General features: G+C 41.4%; 2 protein-coding genes across 2 annotated transcripts in view; one reads left to right on the top strand and one right to left on the bottom strand.

Moving 5' to 3' along the window:
- The window catches only part of mettl15 (methyltransferase 15, mitochondrial 12S rRNA N4-cytidine), a 66,127-nt gene extending 63,793 nt beyond the window's left edge, over positions 1 to 2,334 (bottom strand). Inside the window, exons 1-2 of the mRNA XM_034110305.1 lie at positions 2,256 to 2,334; positions 218 to 469 (exon numbers count right to left, since the gene is read on the bottom strand). Of these exons, the coding sequence (XP_033966196.1) occupies positions 218 to 454 (237 nt within the window). The 5' untranslated portion in view covers positions 455 to 469; positions 2,256 to 2,334. The remainder of the gene's footprint in view (positions 1 to 217; positions 470 to 2,255) is intronic.
- Positions 2,335 to 2,431: 97 nt separating this feature from the next.
- The window catches only part of kif18a (kinesin family member 18A), a 50,312-nt gene continuing 27,325 nt past the window's right edge, over positions 2,432 to 25,418 (top strand). Inside the window, exons 1-6 of the mRNA XM_034110298.2 lie at positions 2,432 to 2,521; positions 3,656 to 3,994; positions 5,491 to 5,648; positions 5,811 to 5,915; positions 6,161 to 6,271; positions 19,319 to 19,516. Coding sequence (XP_033966189.1) covers positions 3,682 to 3,994; positions 5,491 to 5,648; positions 5,811 to 5,915; positions 6,161 to 6,271; positions 19,319 to 19,516 — 885 coding nt within the window. The 5' untranslated portion in view covers positions 2,432 to 2,521; positions 3,656 to 3,681. The remainder of the gene's footprint in view (positions 2,522 to 3,655; positions 3,995 to 5,490; positions 5,649 to 5,810; positions 5,916 to 6,160; positions 6,272 to 19,318; positions 19,517 to 25,418) is intronic.

Genomic DNA, 25,418 nt, shown 5'->3' with positions numbered 1-25,418 from the left:
AGGCTAAACATGTCCTATTTTTGAATGGGGGAATAAAACATTGGGCAAATAACGATAAGAAAGAAGTAGAAATAACATCATTGCTTTTGTGTGAGTATTTTTACAAAACACTCATTTAGTCTGAATGAATATTTGACTTGTTAGAAAGAACATCTTAACAAACAGTCATTTACTCTCTTTCAAAAAGCTGGCTCAAATAACAAGGAAGCAAACGTACCTGACCTGGCTGGATGTCTAAGTAATGAAGCACCTCTTTAAGCATGACAGGCGTGTGAGGAGGCTTTTCGGATGAAACGGAAGACAGTTCTTCAGATCTGTCCAGGGGACCAGTACCAAAAGATGCACAAACTGTAGAAGAGTGCAGGCTTAACTTCCATGACCTCCATGCTCTCCACACAGCCAGATTTGTTTTCCGTAACATTGGATTGGAGCGAACAGACAGGTGGAAAATCATGATCCTTATAATGATCTATGGAGATAACAAGAGTGAAGTTATGAGATGATGTAAGCAGAAACAGTGTGTCTACCAGTAAAACCATAGCATGTAAGCCAATTAGGAGAAGGGTTTGTAAAACTGTTTAATAGTAAAGTATTTTTAAAAAGTGAAATAAAGATTGCATTTGTGATAGTTATGGACTTCAAGTGACTAGGTTTACATAGTTACTAAGCAATTATTTGGAATATTTATCAAAATATCAGGCCTACGTCATGCTGTGCAAACTGACAGATATCTTGTGCTGCAGGCTAACAGAGTAGCTTTGATATTTGCATACGTGATGGGAATTGTTAACTGACAATAGCAGCTGGTCTCCAACCTGGGGTGTCAAACCAAAACAAGAGGGCATCACAGTTTAAACATTTCATGCCGGTACAGATCATTCTGAAGGTTAAACTCTTCCACACAATCCACAGCACACAATTGTGGCTCAATACAACCGCAATAAGAGTGAGCATCTTTGCCTAATTAGTTCAACATTTTGGAATTCCACATGAGCAATACTGCCTACAGTGAGCCAAATGGTTAAAAGGTATTCAGGTGTTTCCTGGCAACAAGATGCATTGAAAATGAGAGCTAAGCTAGTGATGCATGCCTCCAATGAGGTAGACATATCTGCATGGATTGAAGGAATTTAACAAGTTTGTGCATAGCATTGGTAAATGTAAAGAAAATGTTCAATTGCAGCAAACAATTACAGTATTTGAAGAGATGGCAATAACATATTGAGTGACAATGCTTGATTGCTTTCAGATTGTGAGCTAGACCTGCTGTACCAAACAGGAATTATTATTATTATTACATTCGCATATGTGCATCTAGACATAAATCAAATATATTAAATCTTTCAGTTTCAGGTAACCTATCCTTTACCAGAAGACCAGAGAACATATTGAATGGACTATTTTTTATCAGTGCCCTTACACCTGACATAATAGCACCTTTGATCAAGCTAAGGTTATTAATGATCACATGTACAACAATAAGGAGGAAGCAGTTGTCATTTCAGTCAGTTGACATTTCTATCCCATAATGCTTAATAAATCTTTGTTTTATGAAAGAAAATCACACAAGGAAATACAAATGAAAATCTAAGAGATAAAAGTGTGCAAGTAAAACATTAGGGTTACAATATAATAACACATAATAATAGAATAAAGTTCTATACATTTGTGGTATAATATACAAGATGGCTACTTGAGATGGATAAATGCCCACATTCACGCACTGGTAGTTGTTAGCTCCCAACAGCGTGATTTCCTTGGAACTAACACGTGTAATCGGAATTATTGTTGCTATCTTTTGTAACACACATAAACAGTTCTGTTGTGAAGCAGGTAAGCCCCATATTTTGGACAAAAAACACATGACTCAACATGGAGAAAATGTGCCACAGTTGTCATGCACACACTGACCTTCACAACAGAGTTAAATCATGTATGCGTTTGGCGTGACATTGGTCAATGCAAATGTATTAGTAGTGAAATACAACGTTTAAACGTCATGCATTGCTGCTTTATCACATGTGTGTAGTAGCTGTAACGTCATTAAATCAGCATTAGCTAAGCATTTTACCCTTGACGATGGAGCAATATCGTTGCTATGCTACCATTTTGACGCCTGCACACACGCACTTTCGCACGAATTTACAAATAGGGACACAACATGACATGGATCATCCACATGTAAAAAATGTTCAACTAGGGTGAACTGTGACGAAGAAACATGTCTACACCTCTGGAAGTGAACAGCAGCTTACCGTAGTAGACCAGAGAGTAGCTCCGCCTCCATAAGCAGCATGTCCGGTGCGTCATCCAATGCCCAGCGTCTCACATCCAATCAGCGTTTAGAGAGGAAGAGGGCTTGTTTTTGAAAATATTGGCGCTTGCGCTAGCTATTACCGGGTATTTTGCTATATCTAACCTTTCCTAGCAAGTTAATCTTTCCCAAAACGACATAAGTGTGTCTTCTCTGAAAACATAACTGTAGTCAAATTCAATTAACGATCACCGTTGCTGACAAAAGGTAAGAGATAACTGCACTCGACATAAAGAACAACAATTCTAACTGACCGTTGGAAGTTGTGTAGGAGCTAGCTCAGTTAGCTAGCAGGCTTTAGCCGACCCCCTGCACACTTATCGTTGGCAGGTTGGCTTTTAATCGTTCACTATTGTGATGTGTGAATTCAAATACGTATGTTAACATTTTAAACAGCACTCAACTAACAGTAACATCTCTATCTCGTATGTTGTATTTGAATGTGAATTGAGAGTAGTTACTGGTCATTTACTGCTTGGTTAAAAGCATAACGTTAGTATGACGTTAACCAACAAGTCATAGACATTCACTAAAACATGCGTTAGGTTTTTATTTGGAATGAATTGTCTTGTACTGGTATTTTAATGTTGATGTGTGTTACATTGTTAACGATAGATAGATAGATACTTTATTCATTCCAAATTGGGAAATGTTGTTACAGCAGCATTGTTGTTGTTGTTGTTCAGGCATTTAAATATGAAACAATAAAAACAGCAATTATATACATATCTACAGTAGACAAGACATATGTCCAAAAGAGAAATGTTTTCCTGTATTACTCCTGATAAAATTGAATGTCCGTTTAAAATTATACAGCACAACAAACAAGGGCCTCAGAAATGGCCATCAATTCAAATAAAGACACAATCTAAATCTCTTCAACAAAACTAAACATAATAACCTTTATCACAGTATGACATCTATTAGCCCTCATTCATGACATCCGTTGTTTGGCTACAGTTATGTTATGTTGCCCTTTACTGACATGACATTGAAACAAGTTTAGGCCAAAAGCGAAATCTTGGACTCCACTATGGTTAGCAAGCATATCAATAAAAATGATTTGCTATCAAGAATTAGGTAAGACCAAACACTTAAGGGATGTTGAAAAACGTGTTGTTGTTGTTTTTAAGTCAGTCAAGTCCATTTTAATAATAAAATCATACATTACAGGGCTTTATTGTACAAGAAACAACTCCTTTACTGTCAACAGACCCTTGAAACCATCTCCTGCTGTCTTCTGTCCATTTCCCCCTGTTTTTATCTCACTTTATGATTTACTGAGTATAAGTTTTGAAATGTGTGATTTGAGAAATGTAACCCTTTGATTTTGTTTTGCAGCATCACATTTATGTAAAGGAACCACAATGGCAAGTGACGTATGCAGCCATGTGAGGGTGGTAGTTCGGGTGAGGCCGACCACCGAGAGGGAGAAGACTGAAAACTGTCGAAGTGTGGTCCAAGTGGTTGATAACCACATGCTCATATTTGACCCCAAGGAAGAGGACACATGTTTTGGGTCACAAAGAGTCAGAAACAAAAATATCAACAAGAGGGCAAACAAAGACCTTAAGTTTGTTTTTGACCAAGTCTTCGGTGAGGAATCGACCCAGGATGACCTCTTCGAGGGGACCACTAAAGCCGTTTTGGATGGTGTGATGAATGGATTTAACTGCACAGGTAATACAACAATAATAATATGTTTTGTGTTATAGCTTTACCTGGTTGCCAAACATATTAGCATCCCCAATCTATAAAGAAACAACTGAACAGCCATTTTTCCAAAATCATATAACATTATACTGAACTATTGGAATCCGACCGAGTGTGAGCTATATCATCCCAAGCAGCTAATCTGGTGGAGTTAACATTTTGGCCTTTTGACCGCCTCTCTTAAAATCCAGCATCACCAAATAGTGAAGTTCAAATGCAGCTATGAGCCACAGCAGTAACCATTTTTTTATTTAGTAATTTCTTATCAACATGGCTTTCTGACTCACACTGTTGATTATTATTTGGAACTGTTGGCTGCTGTTCATTCACTTCACAACGCTGTGCTTTAAATCAGCACAAATGGGACATTTTGACTCCTCCGTGGCGTGTACTGATGTAAACAGAATCCAACACTGTTTGGGCTTCAGAAAGCCATCATTGATTAGGGATGCCAGCGATTATTCGAATATTTGTTACAGTCTCCATAATCGAAATTTATTTTTAAAATTCGATTTTATTTATATATTTTTTTTTTTTTGGTTTTTTTTCTCGCTTAGTTCCAACCAAAATATAGACTAATGCTAATAATAGTAATAGTATTAATAATTGTAAATGGCCATTGGTCACACCACCAGTTTGTTTTACTGTAAACTTGGAGGAAGCCAGCAGTGCAGGCTGCGCAGATTGCAGACTGCTGCACTCTGCGCAATAATCGATTATTATTCGCCAGGGCTGTCTGATTTTCGATTTTGATCATGGTCAGTTTCTGGCATCCCTATCATTGATCCATAGAAAGATGCTCGGATCAGCTGAAAATCTTGATCTTGTGGAACAATGTCCAACTAGTTTACAGTTTATTATGTACACCTAGCTTCACCAAATGCAGTTTGATTCTAAAGCCATGCAATACAGCCTATCTTCATGATGTTTTTATTGTTCAGCTTTTGTTAAAGCTGTTTTAGAGAGGGGTTTTTTCAGCTTTAGCATCATTCTTAGGATAGAGTTTGTAGTGCTGTTGAAATAATGAAATGTTTCTATTATTTAGCATAGCCTCATTGATATAAATATAGGGCGAACAAATAAAAGAAAGACCTATCTGTTGTAAACATTAACTTTTAAATTAGATTTGGTTCAGGGGGGTGACTGAGTTTAAAGCATGTCATTCAGGTTGCGTTGTGGGTATTGCATACTATAGGCCTAATCTCAAATATAGGCTGATTAGAACATCTTCATTCTTTATCAGTTATAATTCCCTTAGCAAAGCTTTTCATAATGAGCGCAGATTTTTTTCTTGGCTTCACAATGAAATATAATATGTATTGTGCTTCAATTTTTCACGTTACATAACATTAGGTTGTGGTTATGCTCTATCCAAAGTAAGTTGGTTGTTATTGTTTTCTGGATAGGCATTGTAACTCGATAAGCATGTTTTACTTACATGGAACCTTGTCTTTCACTTGCAGTGTTTGCATATGGTGCTACTGGAGCAGGCAAGACACATACTATGTTAGGTGCCCAGAATGACCCCGGGGTCATGTACCGCACGATGACGGAGCTGTTCAAACGCATGGAGGATGCCAAGGAGGAGAAAGAGTTTACTGTTGCATTCTCATATTTTGAGGTGATTATTTTAATCTTATTATTATTATTTTTCTGGTAAATACATTTTTAGACTTAGACTAACTCTTATCCCTAATATAGCCTTAACCCAATCAAGCATTTTGTTTCGACTGAGCTCCTGAGATGAGTTTGATGGATTTGCAGTTATATTGTTTGTTTACAGGTTTACAATGAACAGATCAGAGACTTGTTGGCAAATATTGGGCCTCTTGCAGTCAGAGAGGACAGCTCTAAAGGAGTGGTTGTTCAAGGCCTCACGCTACATAAGGTTAGTAGCAATATGTATTATACACACTCCCAATTAGCTGGGGAAGAATTATAACATCTGCTAATAAATAAAGATATACCTTTTTTAAATAAAAATATATTGTTCTATAAAATGTGGCTATGCAAACTAACTATTTAATGTTTATCTTCACTCTTTAGTGGCTGTGCTTTGCAAGTGCTGAATGGCCCTTTCTCTGGTTCACACACCATCCCTGATATTACCTTTTTGTGTATATTTATATACAGCCCAAATCTGCAGCGCACATTCTTGAAGCTTTGGATTCTGGCAATCGCAACAGGACACAGCACCCTACTGACATGAATGCCAACTCTTCGCGCTCCCATGCTGTATTTCAGGTATTTCAATCCATTGTTACTAAAGAGGAGAACTTATGCACACCTGTAGATCAGGGTTTCCGTTAGCCGGTAATTACCGGTTTTTAGCTGGTAAAATTTATTAAAAACCGGTAAATTCAAAACCTGCCGGTCAAAATGTCTGGTAATAATTAGGGAGGCTCCGATCGATCGGCCGCCGGTCATTATCGGCCGATATTCACTCTTAATAGTTTGATCGGTGCTCTCTATAAAGGCCGATCAGGAGAGCTGGATCTGATCGATATGGACATAAACGCGAGTGAAGTGTAACCGGACGCGAGAGAGAGATCAGATCAGCTGCTGAGTCAGACCGAGACACGCAGCTCTGCATAATCACCTGAAACCCCGCCCTCTGTTTAGCGAGCTGCATGAGAAACTGACGTGCTGTCAGGAGAGAGGGAGGGAGAGGATCCGTTTCTCCCGTGCTATTATTCAAATGTAATGTAAACTTTTGAATAATGTACGTTATCTACTACAAGTAGTTTGTTTGAATGTAATAATTATGTTGTTTGTGGAATCATTTATTGAAAAATGAATCGATCTGTTACGATTATAAACTGAAGCAATATAAAAATGAGCCCCGTGAACTGAGTTTTAAACTGAAGCATATCTGCTCATAGTCCGGTAATTACCTGCTAACGGAAACTCTGCTTCACAACTCTTATTATTATTGAAATATGACCGGTAAGTTTCAAATTTGTCCGGTAAAATAAATTCTGCCCGGACATTTGACCGGCGAGAAAAAATCCTAGCGGAAACCCTGCTGTAGATAGACGGCTGCGTAGGAGAAGGCCATTTGTCAACAATACATAACAAAAGGCTCCCTCACACTGTCTTCTTAGTAACAGTCTTTGGGTACACATGCAGTGGGGCAAAAAAGTATTTAGTCAGCCACCAATTGTGCAAGTTCTCCCACTTAAAAAGATGAGAGAGGCCTGTAATTGTCATCCTAGGTACACTTCAACTATGAGAGACAGAATGGGGGGAAAGAATCCAGAACATTGTAGGATTTTTAATGAATTAATTGGTAAATTCCTCAGTAAAATACACAGAACAAAAATATAAATGCAACACTTTTGTTTTTGCTCCCATTTTTCATGAGATGAACTCAAAGATCTAAAACATTTTCTATATACACAAAATAACCATTTCTCTCATATTGTTCACAAATCTGAAAAAATCTGTGATAGTAAGCACTTCTCCTTTGCCGAGATAATCCATCCCACCTCACAGGTGTGGCATTTCAAGATGCTGATTAGACAGCATGATTATTGCACAGGTGTGCCTTAGGCTGGCCACAATAAAAGGCCACAGTTTTATCACACAGCACAATGCCACAGATGTCGCAAGTTTTGAGGGAGCGTGCAATTGGCATGCTGACAGCAGGAATGTCCACCAGAGCTGTTGCCCGTGAATTGAATGTTAATTTCTCTACCATAAGCCGTCTCCAAAGGCGTTTCAGAGAATTTGGCAGTACATCCAACCGGCCTCACAACCGCAGACCACGTGTAACCACACCAGCCCAGGACCCCCACATCCAGCATGTTCACCTCCAAGATCGTCTGAGACCAGCCACTCGGACAGCTGCTGCAACAATCGGTTTGCATAACCAAAGAATTTTTGCACAAATTGTCAGAAACCGTCTCAGGGAAGCTCATCTGCATGCTCGTCGTCCTCATCGGGGTCTCGACCTGACTCCGGTTCGTCGTCGTAACCGACTTGAGTGGGCAAATGCTCACATTCGATGGCGTCTGGCACGTTGGAGAGGTGTTCTCTTCACGGATGAATCCCGGTTTTCACTGTTCAGGGCAGATGGCAGACAGCGTGTGTGGCGTCGTGTGGGTGAGCGGTTTTCTGATGTCAATGTTGTGAATCGAGTGGCCGTGGTGGTGGGGTTATGGTATGGGCAGGCGTATGTTATGGACGACGAACACAGGTGCATTTTATTGATGGCATTGTGAATGCACAGAGATACCGTGACGAGATCCTGAGGCCCATTGTTGTGCCATTCATCCACGACCACCTCATGTTGCAGCATGATAATGCACGGCCCCATGTTGCAAGGATCTGTACACAATTCCTGGAGGCTGAAAACATCCCAGTTCTTGCATGGCCAGCATACTCACCGGACATGTCACCCATTGAGCATGTTTGGGATGCTCTGGATCGGCGTATACGACAGCGTGTTCCAGTTCCTGCCAATATCCAGCAACTTCGCACAGCCATTGAAGAGGAGTGGACCAACATTCCACTGGCCACAATCAACAACCTGCTCAATTCTATGCGAAGGAGATGTGTTGCACTGCGTGAGGCAAATGGTGGTCACACCAGATACTGACTGGTTTTCGGGGCCCCCCAATAAAGCAAAACTGCACGTTTCAGAGTGGCCTTTTATTGTGGCCAGCCTAAGGCACACCTGTGCAATAATCATGCTGTCTAATCAGCATCTTGATACAGATGTAGCGCTTCATTTCAGACGCCTACCTGTGCGGGTCCGTGATCGGCACGGGGTGGGCCCCTGCTGAAAAGGAAAACCCCCCCGCAGGACTTGATACGCCCCCTTGATGAATAAATGTAATTTTCAGGCATGAAAATCACTCACCTTTCGGCGAAAATCGCCGTTTTGAATCCAAAATAGGTCGTTTGTGTGATTCATGTAGATCTGCAATAAAAATATTTTTGGAGTATGGGGGGGTCTGGGACCCCGAGTAATCTGCGGCCGCGAGCTGTTATGTGCCATCATGACACGCATGGTGTTCTTTTTTTATATATTATAATGCAGCGCGAGCTGTGTGCTCGAGTCTTCCTGCTTGTCGGCTCTGCTGCTCCGCGATGATGGTCTAGCTTCAGCAGCCACATTACCTATGGGTGCGTTCGTTAATATTAACTGTGCGGTCCGGAGTCACTGTGGTACAGACTGGACCGCTGGTGAACAGCTGTTAGAATGGGCCGTTCAGGTGTTCAGAGCAGAGCTCCCTGTCGGAGCGCAGAGCGTGATGGGCACTGAAAAGTTTTTCTGCCGCAATATTATCGTTGAGCTAGCTCGCTAGCATACATTGTCACTATCTGCTAACGTTAGCTTTAGCCTTAGTTTTCTAATAGTTTTTCTTTCATAGGCTATAAACGGAGGTGGTATAAGTATAGATCTTGTACTTGAGTAAAAGTAGAAGCACTCAGATCTTGTACTAGAGTAAAAGTAGAAGTACTCAGATCTTGTACTTGATTAAAAGCAGAAATACTCAGATCTTGTACTTGAGTAAAAGTAGAAGTACTCAGATCTTGTACTTGATTAAAAGTAGAAGTACTCAGATATTGTACTTGAGTAAAAGTAGAAGTACTCAGATCTTGTACTTGATTAAAAGCAGAAATACTCAGATCTTGTACTTGAGTAAAAGTAGAAGTACTCAGGTCTTGTACTTGAGTAAAAGTAGAAGTACCAGAGTGTAGGAAGGAATACTCTGTTAGTAAAAGTACTGCATTCAAAATGTTCCTCAAGTAAAAGTAGAAAGGTATTCTCATCAAAATATAGTGAAAGTAGCGACAGTAAAAGTAGTCGTTGTGCAGATTGGTCCATTTCAGAATAATATATACGATATGTGTTTATAATGATTGATCATGAAAGTGTTCTCAAAGCTGGTAAAGGTGCAGCTAGTTTGAAGGACTTTGTATACTGCAGGGTAGCTTGTGGATTTACTCCAGGTGGAACTAAAGTCTGATTCAACACTTGATTAGATTTCACATCATTCACATCTGTAAAGTAACTAAAGGTATTAATACATGTAGTGGAGTCAAAGTACACCATGTACCTCTGAACTGTAGAGGAGAAGAAGAACAAAGTAGCAAAACATTGAAATACTTAAATAAAGTACTAGTATCTCAAAATTGTACCCAAGTATAGTACTTGAGTTTATGAACTTAGTTACTTCACACCAGTATACAGATAGAAAGACTAAGCCTTGCACAGAGGCATGAAAATACATTTTCAAAATGCTCAACAGTGCTGCCAAAATTATAAACTGACTGCTACACAATTAAAATAAATGCTTTTATATATTTCTATTAGATGTGACTCTTTAGCGTTTCTGTTATTATTAACACTGCTGTTTTAGTTGTTCTGACTGCTAACATCCTGTTATTCCTCATTTTAAAGCCGATATTCCGTGGGGTCGGGGGGCTCGGATCCTTGTCACCTTTTCCATACCTGATGAGTTTGCATCCCTGATAATACTTAATAAGAAGGCCATAATATTTTTGACTCATGGCTGAAGTTAAGTTTCTCCAGCTCTCCCCAGGTTGGCAAAAAAATGCATCTTAAAATGCATCAGATTGATGCTTTAAAATATGGAATATTCAAAATGTTCTTCCGGGGGAGCATGTCCCCAGACCCCCCTAGAGGGATAATATACTTCTCACCTTTTTCACCCCTGACCCGTTTTCATGCCTGAATTTTAATGAAACCAGCTGTAATGGATCATGGAGCAGGGGGAGCCGTGAAAAGCTGCCACACTGGAACTCGTGTGAAATAAACAGCTGATAGATCTACAGGATCGGATATTTGTTAAGATCCATATGTCACGGATAGGATCATATTCTGTGCTAAATAAGAGACATGTAATCATTTACAAAACATCACCATGTTTTTATTTAACAAAATAATGCTGTTTAATTCACGTAGGCCTAGGTGTAAGTACAAAACATCGCTATGTTTTTTCATCAGGAAATGCAGCCCGGCTCAAACAAACAATTTTCGATCATCATCCTCACGATCATTTAATGTATCATATGTTCGCGAATTGAAATTAATGCACTAATACATGTAGTTTAATCCACGTGAGTTTACAACAACAAAAATAATCGCTTTGTTTTTATATCACATCCGACCGGAGGAAAATGCTGCACGGCTCTCACTACCGATCATCCTAATCCCACGGGCAAACAATAATATGTACAGTGTTAATAGTTAACAGTGTTAATAGTGTCTAATATTACTGCTATAACAATCACACATTGAGTTGTTAAAATCAGACCGTTTTTTTTTTTTTTTTAAATAGTCTGAATGAAACGGCAGCTCTCAGGTGATCAGGTGTGTGTTTACCAGTGTTGGGACTAACGCATTACTGTAACGCAACTACCTTTTGCGGTAACTAATAACGTTACTAGTTACCTATTCCCATTCAGTAACGCCGTTACTGTGATTTAAATGGGTGCGTTACTGCGTTACATTATGTGATGGAACTGAACCGAATCTCGGATGTAGCTTACAGGCGAATACAGCGATGTCCTCTCACAGTACCATGGAAAAGTGAAAGTGACCAGAGAGGAGTGATGATTGGTTAACGCGGGGTAACATTTCAGGGTAAGTCAATCAGAGACAGAGTTGGGTGGGTCTTGCTTTATGGGGATAATACACAGACACACATACACTTGCTAACACACACACACATACACGGCAACACCCACCACCAGCACACACACTATGGCAGATGCAAGTATCAGCAAGAGCTGCAGCGCATTTACAACTTGGAGATATAACCACTATTTTCAATTTGTGGGGATAAAGGATGCACAAAATATCATGGTCAAATGTAAACTGTGTGCAGGACAGAAAGCATTGTCCACATCGAATAACAGCAATGCCAATCTCCTGAAGCACCTAACTAATGTACACGAGGCCATAAAACTAGTCGCCAAAGACCCCACCGTCTCAACCACCAGCAGTGACTTAGATGGAGCAACACCATCTAAACAGCCAAAAAACGATTGAACGATTGATTGCTGAAAATAGTTTGTTTGTCTTCAGTGTCAGTCTGACAGTTTATTATTTATCTAATTGTTACTGCCAAAAGAGTGTAGTTCTTGTTTAATTGTTACACTGCCAAAATAGTGTAGTTGTTGTTAATGTGTACACTGTGGTGATTGACATTATTCACCCACGGATCTATAGGTTGGGGTATTGTTCTGCACGGACATTTTAGTGAACCGGACTTCCTGTTTCCGCCGGTCTTCGCTTCCCGGGAATGAAGTTGTGTACAATGGTTTTCAGATGCTAAATAAAAGTCTAGCTTGTACCTTTGATACCCCGCCTCCGACTCCCATCTCTCGGCACCACAACACTGCCAAAAGAGTGTAGTTGTTTTTCAAATCAAATCAAGTTTTATTTATATAGCACATTTATAAACGATTTTTGGTCGAGCCAAAGTGCTGTACATATAATAAAAATAGCCTACAGTAGAGACACTTTACAGCAAATACAACAGCACAGATTTTTTTTAGTTTTTATTTCATATTGCACTACTTAGAACTTGATTGTTGAGGCTACATTAAAGATGCCTGCTTTATTGTTATTGCACAGATTACAGGTACTGAGACAACGAAATGCCGTTTAGCTTCTAACGGTGCAACAAGCAGTAAAGTGAAAAGTAATGTACACAATCTACAGAATAAAATATAGAATGAATTGTCTAGTTTTAGTCGACGAAAATTCAAAACGTTTTAGTCAACTTTTAAATCGATGCAAAATTACTTTTTAGTAAATTTTTAGTCAAAATGTGTCTCTATACTCTCTGAACGCTCCGTCCCCGGCAGATCTCTGTGTCCGCTGCAGCATGTCTGTTAGGCCACGCCCCCCGCACACAGAGACACAGGGAGATCGCTCTTCTGGAGTGAAGAGAGCGGAAATAATGATATTGCAAGTTAGAAACGTAAGATGCATTTTGACAGGCAAGATGGACACTTGGGGGAAAATATGCTGCATTTTGAATGTCCGATAGTCCACCATTAACACCTTAGTCTCGTCTCGTCAACGCAAACTAAATATACATTTCATCATAGTTTTCGTTATCAAGAATCTATTTTTAGCTCGTCATCGTCTCTTCTTAGTCATGTAAAAAAGGTTGTTGACGAACATTTTTCGTCATAGTTTTCGTTGACGAAATTAACACTGGCATATTTAAACTGTCGCACTTTCTGTTGTTTCTATCGCGCATTGCCGGTATGAAAGGGTCTGTGCCGGAAATATCAAACATTTAATAAAAGTGAAAAACAATGAACAAGACTTAACGTATTCATCATAATTAATTATATTTATTCCGTTTGGATGTAGGATTTTTGACTTTGTATAGAGCAGTGATCTTCTCTGCAGCAGAGAGCTAAGCGCTGTCAGACCGGACCTAACCCTGAAAATTATTATCATCTGAAATTAATCATTATGTTATTAATATTAAATACATATGTATTTTTACAACTTGTATTTAGAAATACTCTGTTGTAATTATTGATGCATAAATGTGTTCATCCATTCAATGTGGCATCTGCTATAATGGGGTAAATGTATGATATTACTTAATAATACAATACATTATAATATATGATATGATAATTATATTTTAGTTTTATTCATTTCTTATTGCATAGTTTCTTATTATTTTTATCGCTCATCTTATTTTTGATTTTATTAATCTGTGTGAATCTGTGCTATCCTTTTTTTCACTCTTACTCTGTTGCTGTTTGAACTACTGAATTTCCCCACAGGGATTAATAAAGGTCCATCTTATCTTATCTTAATGTATAAGTTGATTTACTTCAATCTACTGTACTGTGTAAAAACACCCCAACGATATTACAAAAAATATACTGCATAAAGCAAACTATATACTTTATTTGATCTAAAACTGATGTTTTTTCATTATAGTAGCCTGTGAAAACCATAACAAATAAGTGATTTAAATGCTACAGTATTCAACAAACACAACTGCAGAGCTGCAAACATTGCAAACAGACTAAGTTCTACAACACCCAGTTGTCTTTGTGTATTTGTGAATGAAGCGCCATCTCATGGTTAAATCCTGTAATTGAACAAATGGGGAAATTTGGCAACGCCCTCTAGCAATTTGGCAACACCCCCAGCCACTGGGATCCGCTGGGCTTTTGACTGGGACACACCCATGTGAGTCCTATCTGGAGTGCTACATCTGTATGCCACACCTGTGAGGTGGGATGGATTATCTCGGCAAAGGAGAAGTGCTCACTATTAGGGGTGCAACAACTAATCGACTTAATCGATTACCAAATTAGTTGCCAACTAATTCAGTCGTCGATTCGTTGGTGACGTCATCACGTGTGTTTTACGCGCCGTTAAGCTCCAACGTTATTGGTCTTTTTATCGGTAATGGAGACATTTAAAAAATATATGTCATGTATTATTGCTACATAAGCATTATATCGCAGTCTTAGTGTCGCCAACTCATTTCTAATATGCAAAAAGACAAACAAATGCGTCTATGATGTATTTTCGATCTTTCCAATCCAGACGCGACCTCTCTCCCCGTGTTTGTCCGAGGGGGCAGGGCAGTTTACACACACGCGGCTGCTACATGCAGCCACACACACACACACGGCTGCTACATGCAGCAACACACTGCGGAGATGGCAGAGAGAACGCGCTCCGAGGTGTGGTTCAACTTTACGCGTCTCGATGTGGACAATGCTCGTTGCCAAAAGTGCAATAAGAGTTTAGCATGTAAGGGCGGTAACACGAGCAATTTGTCTAATCATTTAGCAAAAGTGCACCACATCTACACAGAGAAATGCACCGGGTTCCACTGTCTTTCTAGTAGCTCTGTAGCCCCATCCACGAGTAACGTTTCCACGTCAGGTGTTATGTATGCTAGCAGCAACACACAGAGTTAACTCAATTATACAAACATGGGTTAATGATTAGAGGTAATTGTTAAAGTTTCAGCTATTCTGTTTACAGTTCTGTCATCAGATTATTTAATACGATTTGTTAAAACACTGTTGTTTCTTTTGATGGGAAATATTATTTATCTAATTTAAATAAAAAGCAATGTTAATTTTGTTCAAAATGTGTTTAGTTAATTTAATAATATATGTATTTTTGAATCAAGTATTAATCTTTATTGTCTTCATTGTTAGTTTCCACATGCCTAAAACAGCCTCAAGCTAAATCTAAAAGTTGATGGCTAAATAAGAGCGTTTGAGAAATTGTGCAAGGCACAATAATAGTCCGAATAGTCGATTAATCGTTTCATTAATCGATTATCAAATTAGTCGTTTGTTGCAGCCCTACTCACTATCACATATTTTTTCAGATTTGTGAACAATATTTGAGAGAAATGGTTATTTTGTGTATATAGAAAATGTTTTAGATCTTTGAGTTCATCTCATGAAAAATGGGAGCAAAAACAAAAGTGTTGCATTTATATTTTTGTTCAGTGTAAGTATTTGGTCACCTACAAACAAACAAGATTTCTGGCTCTCACAGACCTGTAACTTCTTCTTTAAGAGCCTCCTATGTCCTCCACTTGTTAACTGTATTAATGGCACCTGTTTGAACTCGTTATCAGTATAAAAGACACCTGTCCACAACTTCAAACAGTCACACTACGCAAGGAATAAAACTTGAAGTGGTTACCTCCTGTTACAAATACCTTGGTATCTGGCTTGATGATTGTCTCACTTTTAAACTTCATGTCAATAACCTGCTTAAAAAGCTGAGGGTTAGGCTAGGTTTCTTCTACAGGAACAAGTCCTGTTTCTCGCTTGAGGCCAGGAAAAGGCTAGTCACTGTGGCCTTTTTACCTGTGCTAGACTATGGTGATTTGATGTATATGAATGCACCTGCCAATTGCCTGGTCAAGTTAGACAGTGCACTAAGATTTGTGACAAACTGTAAAGCATTAACCCATCACTGTACCCTGTATGCAAGGGCTGGTTTGCTTTCACTAACTGTACGGAGGCTCAGTCACTGGTACATTTTTATATACAAAGCCATGTTAGGGAAACTTATATCTTATATCTGCTCCCTGATCTCACGGAAAATTGTAAGTGGCTACTGCCTGAGATCGAATGCTGTGGTTTTATTAAATGTGCCAACTGCTAGGACTATCTTAGGGAAGACAGCTTTTAGATGCGCAGCTCCTCTGTCTTGGAATATTCTGCAAATTAAATGGAAACTGAACAATCTGGTGCCACTAAATGTTTTTAAAGCTTGGTTGGATGCTAGTCAATCGGAAGCTATTGGTACCTGTTTATGTGGATAATTATGTAAATAATGCTGTATGATGTCCTTTTGTTGTTCTATTTATGTTTTTATGTTTCATGTTGAACTACTTGAGCAGGTCTCCCTTGAAAAAGAGATCAATGATCTCAATGGGATTTATCTGTATAAATAAAGGTTTGAAATGAAATGAGCACTCCAAACTCCACTATGGCCAAGACCAAAGAGCTGTCAAAGGACACCAGAAACAAAATTGTAGACCTGCACCAGGCTGGGAAGACTGAATCTGCAATAGGTAAGCAGCTTGGTGTAAAGAAAACTGTGGGAGCAATTATTAGAAAATGGAAGACATACAAGACCACTGATAATCTCCCTCGATCTGGGGCTCCACGCAAGATCTCACCCCGTGGGGTCAAAATGATCACAAGAACGGTGAGCAAAAATCCCAGAACCACACGGGGGGACCTAGTCAATGACCTGCAAAGAGCTGGGACCAAAGTAACAAAGGCTACCATCAGTAACACACTACGCCGTCAGGGACTCAAATCCTGCAGTGACAGACGTGTCCCCCTGCTTAAGCCAGTACATGTCCAGGCCCGTCTGAAGTTTGCTAGAGAGCATTTAGATGATCCAGAAGAGGATTGGGAGAATGTCATATGGTCAGATGAAACCAAAATAGAACTTTTTGGTAAAAACTCAACGAGACTTGTTTGGAGGAGAAAGAATGCTGAGTTGCATCCAAAGAACACCATACCTACTGTGAAACATGGGGGTGGAAACATCATGCTTTGGGGCTGTTTTTCTGCAAAGGGACCAGGACGACTGATCCGTGTAAAGGAAAGAATGAATGGGGCCATGTATCATGAGATTTTGAGTGACAACCTCCTTCCATCAGCAAGGGCATTGAAGATGAAACGTGGCTGGGTCTTTCAGCATGACAATGATCCCAAACACACCGCCCGGGCAACAAAGGCTTTGTAAGAAGCATTTCAAGGTCCTGGAGTGGCCTAGCCAGTCTCCAGATCTCAACCCCATAGAAAATCTTTGGAGGGAGTTGAAAGTCCGTGTTTCCCAGCGACAGCCCCAAAACATCACTGCTCTAGAGAAGATCTGCATGGAGGAATGGGCCAAAATACCAGCAACAGTGGGTGAATACCTTGTGAAGGCTTACAGAAAACGTTTGACCTCTGTCATTGCCAACAAAGGGTATATTACAAAGTATTGTGATGAACTTTTGTTATTGACCAAATACTTATTTTCCACCATAATTTACAAATAAATTCTTTAAAAATCAGACAATGTGATTTTCTGGATTTTTTTTTTTCTCATTTTGTCTCTCATAGTTGAGGTATACCTAGGATGAAAATTACAGGCCTCTCATCTTTTTAAGTGGGAGAACTTGCACAATTGGTGGCTGACTAAATCACTTTTTGCCCCACTGTACCTTTGTCTGTGTTGTCATAAAATATGTCTGATTGCAAGAGAATTAGACTGTTGCGGCTTTCACACCAGCGCTTTTCAGTTTCTAGCTCCGAGCGGGAGCTTTTCTGGTTCAGCTCCGGTTTCCCTTTTCAGCTCCCGCTCTGTTCACACCGCCCACTGGCGCCCCAGAGCTGCCCCTGCTGCGTCATGACGTCACCGTTTACATCGCTGATCGCTCACAACAACAACAACTGCGTCGGGTCGATGATCGTGTTGCTTTTAATCACACGAAGCCAGAATAAATTGAATAACGACTTCTCCAACCTTATACTTTGCTCCAGAGTGCCGTGATTCATTGTTTATTAATGTGTTTCTGCAGCATTTACCGACCGCTGCAGTGCTGGCTGCTCTTCCACGGGAGTTTATTCTCCCGTTAGCTCACACTGCAGCGGCCGCTCTAAAGTATTCACTGTCCGACTCACACAAGCAGCTGATGCATATCCCCAGTTCCCCTTAGCCTAAGTGAATGTGTGTCGGTCTGAATTGATACTGTTTGGTATCACAACGCTGTTATGAAAGTTTCTCTGGTATAAAACGGGTGATGTTAGCATAGCAACCGAAGCTAAACTGACTACTTGCATCCGATAGCTGCAATAATACAAAACAACACGTCTGCCTCTCTCCACAATGATCGATAATAGTGAACGGATGGTTAAAGTAAGGTACAAATAAACAGAATCACACGAAGCCTGGTTAGTGTTGCCTGACTTTATAAAGTGTGTTTATAAGCACTACTGCTTGTAGGCAGCGTGCGTGCGCGTTGGAGCTATGTGCAACTCAAGGCATATGCTCGAACGGGAGCTGCCTGGATGCTGCAATCATGTTACGCGCACTATCCGTGCTGACTGTTCGTACAATGTCCCACTGTCTGGCTTCCTGCATAAAGTCAAGTGCTCGGCGCAGTTGTCGGCGAAATGTCGCTCCTCTGTTTTCATTTAAACAGCTCCTTATATCCGTTAGCGCAGCTAGCTAGCACCAGATGCTAACAACAACAATACACGTAAGGTCTCTCTCTCTCTCTCTCTCGCCACACAAACACACACCCTCCCGGTCCCAGTCGGTGCCTGCCGGTGAGCGTGGAAGTGTGGTCTGCCGCAAGCAGGCAGCAGGAGCGGGGCTGTCAGCATCAGCTTGTAGATCGTATTTTAAACTCGATGCGCTCTGAAACTACGGGGCGGCCGAGGAAAAAAATACACATGCGTTAATCGCGTTAAAATAATTAGTGCCGTTAATTTTTTTTGCGTTATTAGCGCGTTAAATTGACAGCCCTAGTTACAACATTAGTACATTCCAGTTTTATTTAAATACAAAGGCAGATTCGTGAACATAAAAGACAATTATTAACAAAAGATCAAACATAAATACAACATTTTAACTGCAACCCCTCCAATTTCAAGAGGGCAGTTAATATCTTCAGTCTATAAGATCATAAGTATTTAAAGTCTCTTGTTTCACTGCAAACATCTACAATGCATCGCTGTTTACTTCTTGATAGTCTTGAATTGACAGTTCTTTGTTCTTTTCTTCAGATATATTTGAGGCAGCAGGACAAAACGGCCAGCCTCAATCCTAATGCCTGCGTTGCAAAATTGAGCCTGATTGATCTGGCAGGATCAGAAAGAGCCAGCGCCACCAACGCTAAAGCGGCACGTTTGCGGGAAGGTGCTAACATCAATAAGTCACTCCTCGCCCTAGGGAATGTCATCAATGCCCTCGCTGACCCAAAGGTGAGTTCATATTATCCTACATTTAATGCTGCTAACTAGGGGTGTAACGGTTCACAAACATTTCTATTCGGTAAGTACCTCGGTTATTAGGTCACGGTTCGGTTCGGACCGATTTCGTTATCGTATCATCGGACCTGAGGCCGTATGTTTTGGACACTCGGGTAAAGAGAGGGGCGGAGTTGTCAACTGATCACCATCTGGTGGTGAGTTGGGTCGAGTGGCGGGGGAAGCCTCTGGATAGACCTGGTAAGCCCAAACGTGTAGTTCGGGTGAACTGGGAACGTCTGGAGGAGGCCCAAGTTCAGGAGGCCTTCAACTCACACCTCCGGCGGAGCTTTTCAGGCATTCCTGTGGAGGTTGGGGACATTGAACCAGAGTGGTCGGTGTTCAAAGCCTCTATTGCCGAAGCCGCGGCGGGGAGCTGTGGTCTCAAGGTCCTAGGTGCCTCAAGGGGCGGTAACCCTCGAACCTCCTGGTGGACACCGGTGGTCAGGGAAGCCGTCCGACTGAAGAAGGAGGCCTTCAGGGATTTGTTATCCCGGGGGACTCCCGAGGCAGTTGCAAGGTACCGACAGGCCCGAAGGGCAGCAGCCTCATCCGTGGCCGAGGCAAAGCAGCGGATGTGGGAGAAGTTCCGAGAAGACATGGAGAAGGACTTTCGGGCGGCACCAAAGTTGTTCTGGAAAACTGTCCGACACCTCAGGAGGGGGAAGCAGGGAACCATCCAAGCTGTTTACAGTAAGGATGGAACATTGTTGACCTCAACTGATGGAGTGTTAGGGCATTGGAAGGAACACTTTGAGGAACTCCTGAACCAGACAACTCCGCACTCTATGTTAGAGGCAGAGCTGGAGTATGACGGGAGATCAACACCAATCTCCCGGGGGGAGGTCACTGAGGTCGTCAAACAACTCCACAGTGGCAAAGCCCCGGAGGTGGATGAGATCCGCCCAGAAATGCTGAAGGCTCTGGGTGTTGAGGGACTGTCATGGTTGACACGTCTCATCAACATTGCGTGGAAGTCGGAAACAGTACCGAAGGAGTGGCAGACCGGGGTGGTGGTTCCCCTTTTTAAAAAGGGGGATCAGAGGGTGTGTGCCAATTACAGAGGCATCACACTACTCAGCCTCCCCAGGAAAGTTTACTCCAAGGTACTCGAAAGGAGGGTCAGGCCGATTGTCGAACCTCAGATTGAGGAGGAACAATGCGGATTCCGTCCTGGTCGTGGAACGACGGATCAGCTTTTACTCTCGCAAGGATCCTGGAGGGGGCCTGGGAGTACGCTTATCCGGTCTACATGTGTTTTGTAGACTTGGAGAAGGAGTATGACCGAGTTCCCAGGGAGTTACTGTGGGAGGTGCTGCGGGAGTATGGGGTGAGGGGGTCTCTACTCAGGGCCATCCAATCTCTGTACTCCCAAAGCGAGAGCTGTGTCCGGGTCCTCGGCAGTAAGTCGGACCCATTTCCGGTGAGGGTTGGCCTCCGCCAGGGCTGCACTTTGTCACCAATCGTGTTTGTAATATACATGGATCGGATTTCGAGGCGTAGTCGTGGGTCTGCAGTTCGGTGGACTAAGGATTGCACCACTGCTTTTTGCAGATGATGTGGTTCTGATGGCTTCATCGGTCTGCGACCTTCAGCACTCACTGGATCGGTTCGCAAACCGAGTGTGAAGCGGCTGGGATGAGGATCAGCACCTCCAAATCTGAGGCCATGGTTCTCAGCAAGAAACCGATGGACTGTCCACTCCAAGTAGGGAATGAGTCCTTACCCCAAGTGAAGGAGTTCAAGTATCTCGGGGTCTTGTTCTCGAGTGAGGGAACAATGGAGCGTGAGATGGGCCGGAGAATCGGAGCAGCGGGAGCGGTACTGCAGTCGCTCTACCGCACGAAAATGGAGCTGATCCAGAAGGCAAAGCTCTCTGTCTACCGGGCCATTTTCGTTCCTACCCTCACCTATGGTCATGAAGGATGGGTCATGACCGAAAGAACGAGATCGCGGATACAAGCGGCCGAGATGGGTTTTCTCCGCAGGGTGGCTGGTGTCTCCCTTAGGGATAAGGTGAGAAGTTCGGTCATCCGGGAGGGACTCGGAGTTGAGCCGCTCCTCCTTTGCGTCGAAAGGAGCCAGTTGAGGTGGTTCGGGCACCTAGTTAGGATGCCACCTGGGCGCCTCCCTAGGGAGGTGTTCCAGGCACGTCCAGCTGGGAAGAGACCAATGGGTAGACCTAGGACCAGGTGGAGGGATTATATCTCTTCGCTGGCCTGGGAGCGCCTTGGGATCTACAGCATTTCACAAAACACCACAGCATTTCACAAAACACTTCAACATTTCACAAAGCACTACAGCATTTCAACTATTACGGAAAGTGTATTCCTTTAGGGAGAACACTTCTTGTTTGTGATTGGACAGAGCCAGCCAGAGAAGTACTGCTGTGATTGGTTGTTTTTGCTGCCAGCCAGAGAAGTACTGCTGTGATTGGTTGTTTTTGCTGCCAACCAGAGAAGTACTGCTGTGATTGGTTGTTTTTGCTGCCAGTCAAGAAATTACGCTACGTGATTGGTCAGCAACCGACAGCGCAACATGTCCCAAAACATTAGCCGTTAGCTGTTAACACACAGAGCTCACAGCTCCTCATATCTGTTCAGAAACTGGACAAAAGTTAAACATGTACAAACCACAGACTGTCTATGTCATGGCGAATACAGTCGCTGCTTTATTTCTGTCTGTTTGACGTTGTTGTGAGTTTGGACGGAGCAGCTACAGGTTAGTTTATCCTGATCGATCCGATCTCCATTCAGAAAACACGCATTCTAAAAGGTTTTTAGCCTGCCGTCTTGTCTGCAGACTTGTCACAGCATTACTTCATGTTTTTTACTAACCGGTATCAGTATGTAGTTACTTCGGCATCATTTTGAAACGCGTATTACAATTCAATCATAAAAATATGTTCATTTTGTTGTAGTTAGTATCTACCAAATTATTTGCATGGATATAAGCCCCGCCCCCTCTCCAGCGTGTCTTGTTTGAATGACAGGAGTAAACACAGCTGACAGACGCGGTGAAACCTGAAACTCGAGCGTTTAGAGCAATGCGAATATTCGGGGTTATCTCCATGTAAATAATATGGTAGACTACAATAAAATGAAATGCTGTGTTTTCTGAAATGTTGAAGTGTTTTGTGAAATGCTGTGGCGTTTTCTGAAATGCTATGGTGTTTTGTGAAATGCTGTAGTGTTTTCTGAAATGCTGTGGAGTTTTCTGAAATGCTGTGGTGTTTTGTGAAATGCTGTAGCGTTTTCTGAAATGCTGTTTTGACTTGCACTTCAGGGCCACCGTAATTAAGAGAGAATGAAAAATGTGGCTTCTCTTTAATATATTGTACAGGGTTTCACCTGGTGTGTTTGCTGGGAGCAGTCTGCTAGATGCCTCAGTGAGTTAAGCGGTCTGTTCACAAATGAGACAGACGCACCAAGGCAGCATCTGCAAGACTATAGGGACTGAACCACATGTTTGGTTATCTATGTAACAAGTTAAAGGTGGGGTAGGTAATTTTGGAGAAACGAGCTCGAGTGCGCTAGAATTAGAAAATACACAGCCGGAGAAAATGTGCCACTTCCTTACAGAGCCCCTCCTCCAACACACATGACCAATGTGGGCACAAGATAAGTTTGTGAACAGGTGGAAGGCTGACAGGCAGGTAGGCCATCCAGTTATTTTAGCCGGGCCGGCTCAGATGATTGGTCGTGCTTTTTACAGTACTACGGCTTCCACAGATGAATTTTTATGGATTTGTTGTCAAAGCACTTAAGATATTCATTGCTATCGGGATGTTAAAAGCATTCTTTAAATGCTAGTTGTGATTAACAAAAAAATAATATTTTGAAACATTTAATATATTGCTTTTTTAAATAAGGTACAAATCAAGCAATTATAATATTTTTAAAGCAGCCATACTTCAAAATTATTTATTTTTTCAAATTGTTATGGTTATAGGTATATGATATAGGTATATGAAGTTAGGCACTAGCTTGTATGCAAAACGGAGAACCTGGGATGTGTAGAGTGAACTGAGTATTTGGGTATAATTGCATTCCAGTTGCATACATTAACCTGTCAAGTAGTCTTCTCATTTTACACACCAGTCTCAAGGGACGAGGCGCAAGCAGGCCACATGCATTTAGTGCTGTGCACATGTACCGGGCCACGCTGAAATGTGATCCTTCTTCAACAGGTTACTTAACTCTTGTGTTAAAACTGTATTATACTCTACCCACCTTTCCAAAGTGTTCCAGTTGTGAACTCATAGTTTAATCTGCTTAATTTACTACATATCCAAAACCAATCCCCATGGTTATTGGCCTTGCAGTGTTTACTTTTGGCAGGCAAGGAATTCACGTTGTGGATATTGTTTATAGGAAAGAATGTCCCCACTTGTGTCTGGGCTGACATGCCGTTTGTTTGAGTGAAGAGAAATCTCATCTTCATGCTATGCTGCTTCGTGTTTTTTGTTGCAGTTTGCCGTATGCTATGTCCAATCCAATGCAGAGACATTTTTCTGAAAGTGTTGTCCAAAGTGAAATGGAAATGCTCAATGGTGCAGATAGTGAAAATGTTGCTTTTTAAAAAAAAATACGGATATGTGGTTTTCAACTTAAAAAAACAAACAAGGTTCCTAATGGAAAAAAAGCCCCCCCGCACTTATGATCTATGTTCAAATGATTATGTTAATTGTATGCTTGTGCAGTGGTAACAGCGATAACTACAACCTTTTACATTCTTCATATTGTGTGGTTTTCTATGATTAAAGAAATGTACTTGACCATGGAGAGTAGTCAGTAAAAAAAACTGAATGCATCATTGACAGACAACCAGACAAAGCCCATTAAAGCATCGTGGAATTGAGGTTCTTATCAAGCGCTTGTTTTTCATAGCTGCTTTAAAACTTCCCTTTCACATTACTGAAGGTCCTTCCATTCATTTGACATTGAACCTGTAACCGATTTCCCATCACAGACCAATCTATTGGAGTCTAAACATATATTTCAGTTTACTTTTAGATACAGACATTGCTAAAAGAATACATTTGAGAGCAGGTTTTCCAAATTTGCATTACTATCCTGAATCTTCCTGGACCTGACATGAACTATAACTAAGGTCTTTGGATCCAGGTGTAGCATTAGGGTGTTTCCAGGGAGAAGTGCAGGCACAGCTGCTAACCCCAAAAGAGATCCTTTTACACTCATTTGTTACTTAACTTTAATGTGACTTTCTGCAATCCCTATGCCCTTGAGATTGTGACTCACCTAAGCAGCTGTAGTCTATCTGACGCCATTATAGTAGACTGAGCTGTGTTCCCAGACCAGCTGCAGGGGGACTTCAGACTACAGTGGTCCATGGCTGTTCTCTGTTTTGACTAAAATGAACACTTCATACTGAATTTAGTTTCCTGTTAAGTTTATTGGTCCCCACCAAATAGTGTAATATGACTAAGCTTTTCTTGTGCAGCTTGTCCAGATGGAGAATGCATATTAAGGTGCACCTTGTGTTTTTCTTCATATCACAATGCACCTAACACTCCTAAATGTTGCTCTTTTGGTCATGTCTGACAGAAGTATTGAATATCCATATTCAGTATTTTCTTTTGATTTGATTCTAAATTAACTCAATGTTCACTTTATAAAGCAAAAAATCCAATATACCGTACTTTTCGGACTATAAAGCGCACCTGCATATAAGCCGCAGCAGCTAAATTGTCCGTCTGTCTAGCTCTCGTTCTGTCTCTCGGTTCCACTTTTACTTTGGCGCGCTACCTGTCTCACTCTTTTCTGGCCTCCAGCTTTTCCTGCTGGAGCCCGCCGCTTAAAGGTGGCGGGTGCGGACCGGTCATAGAGCCCATAGT

Source organism: Pseudochaenichthys georgianus, chromosome 3 (genome assembly GCF_902827115.2).
Source record: "Pseudochaenichthys georgianus chromosome 3, fPseGeo1.2, whole genome shotgun sequence".
NCBI lineage: Eukaryota > Metazoa > Chordata > Actinopteri > Perciformes > Channichthyidae > Pseudochaenichthys > Pseudochaenichthys georgianus.
Note: the sequence above shows the minus strand (reverse complement) of the source record. Positions and strands in the feature narration are given on the sequence as shown.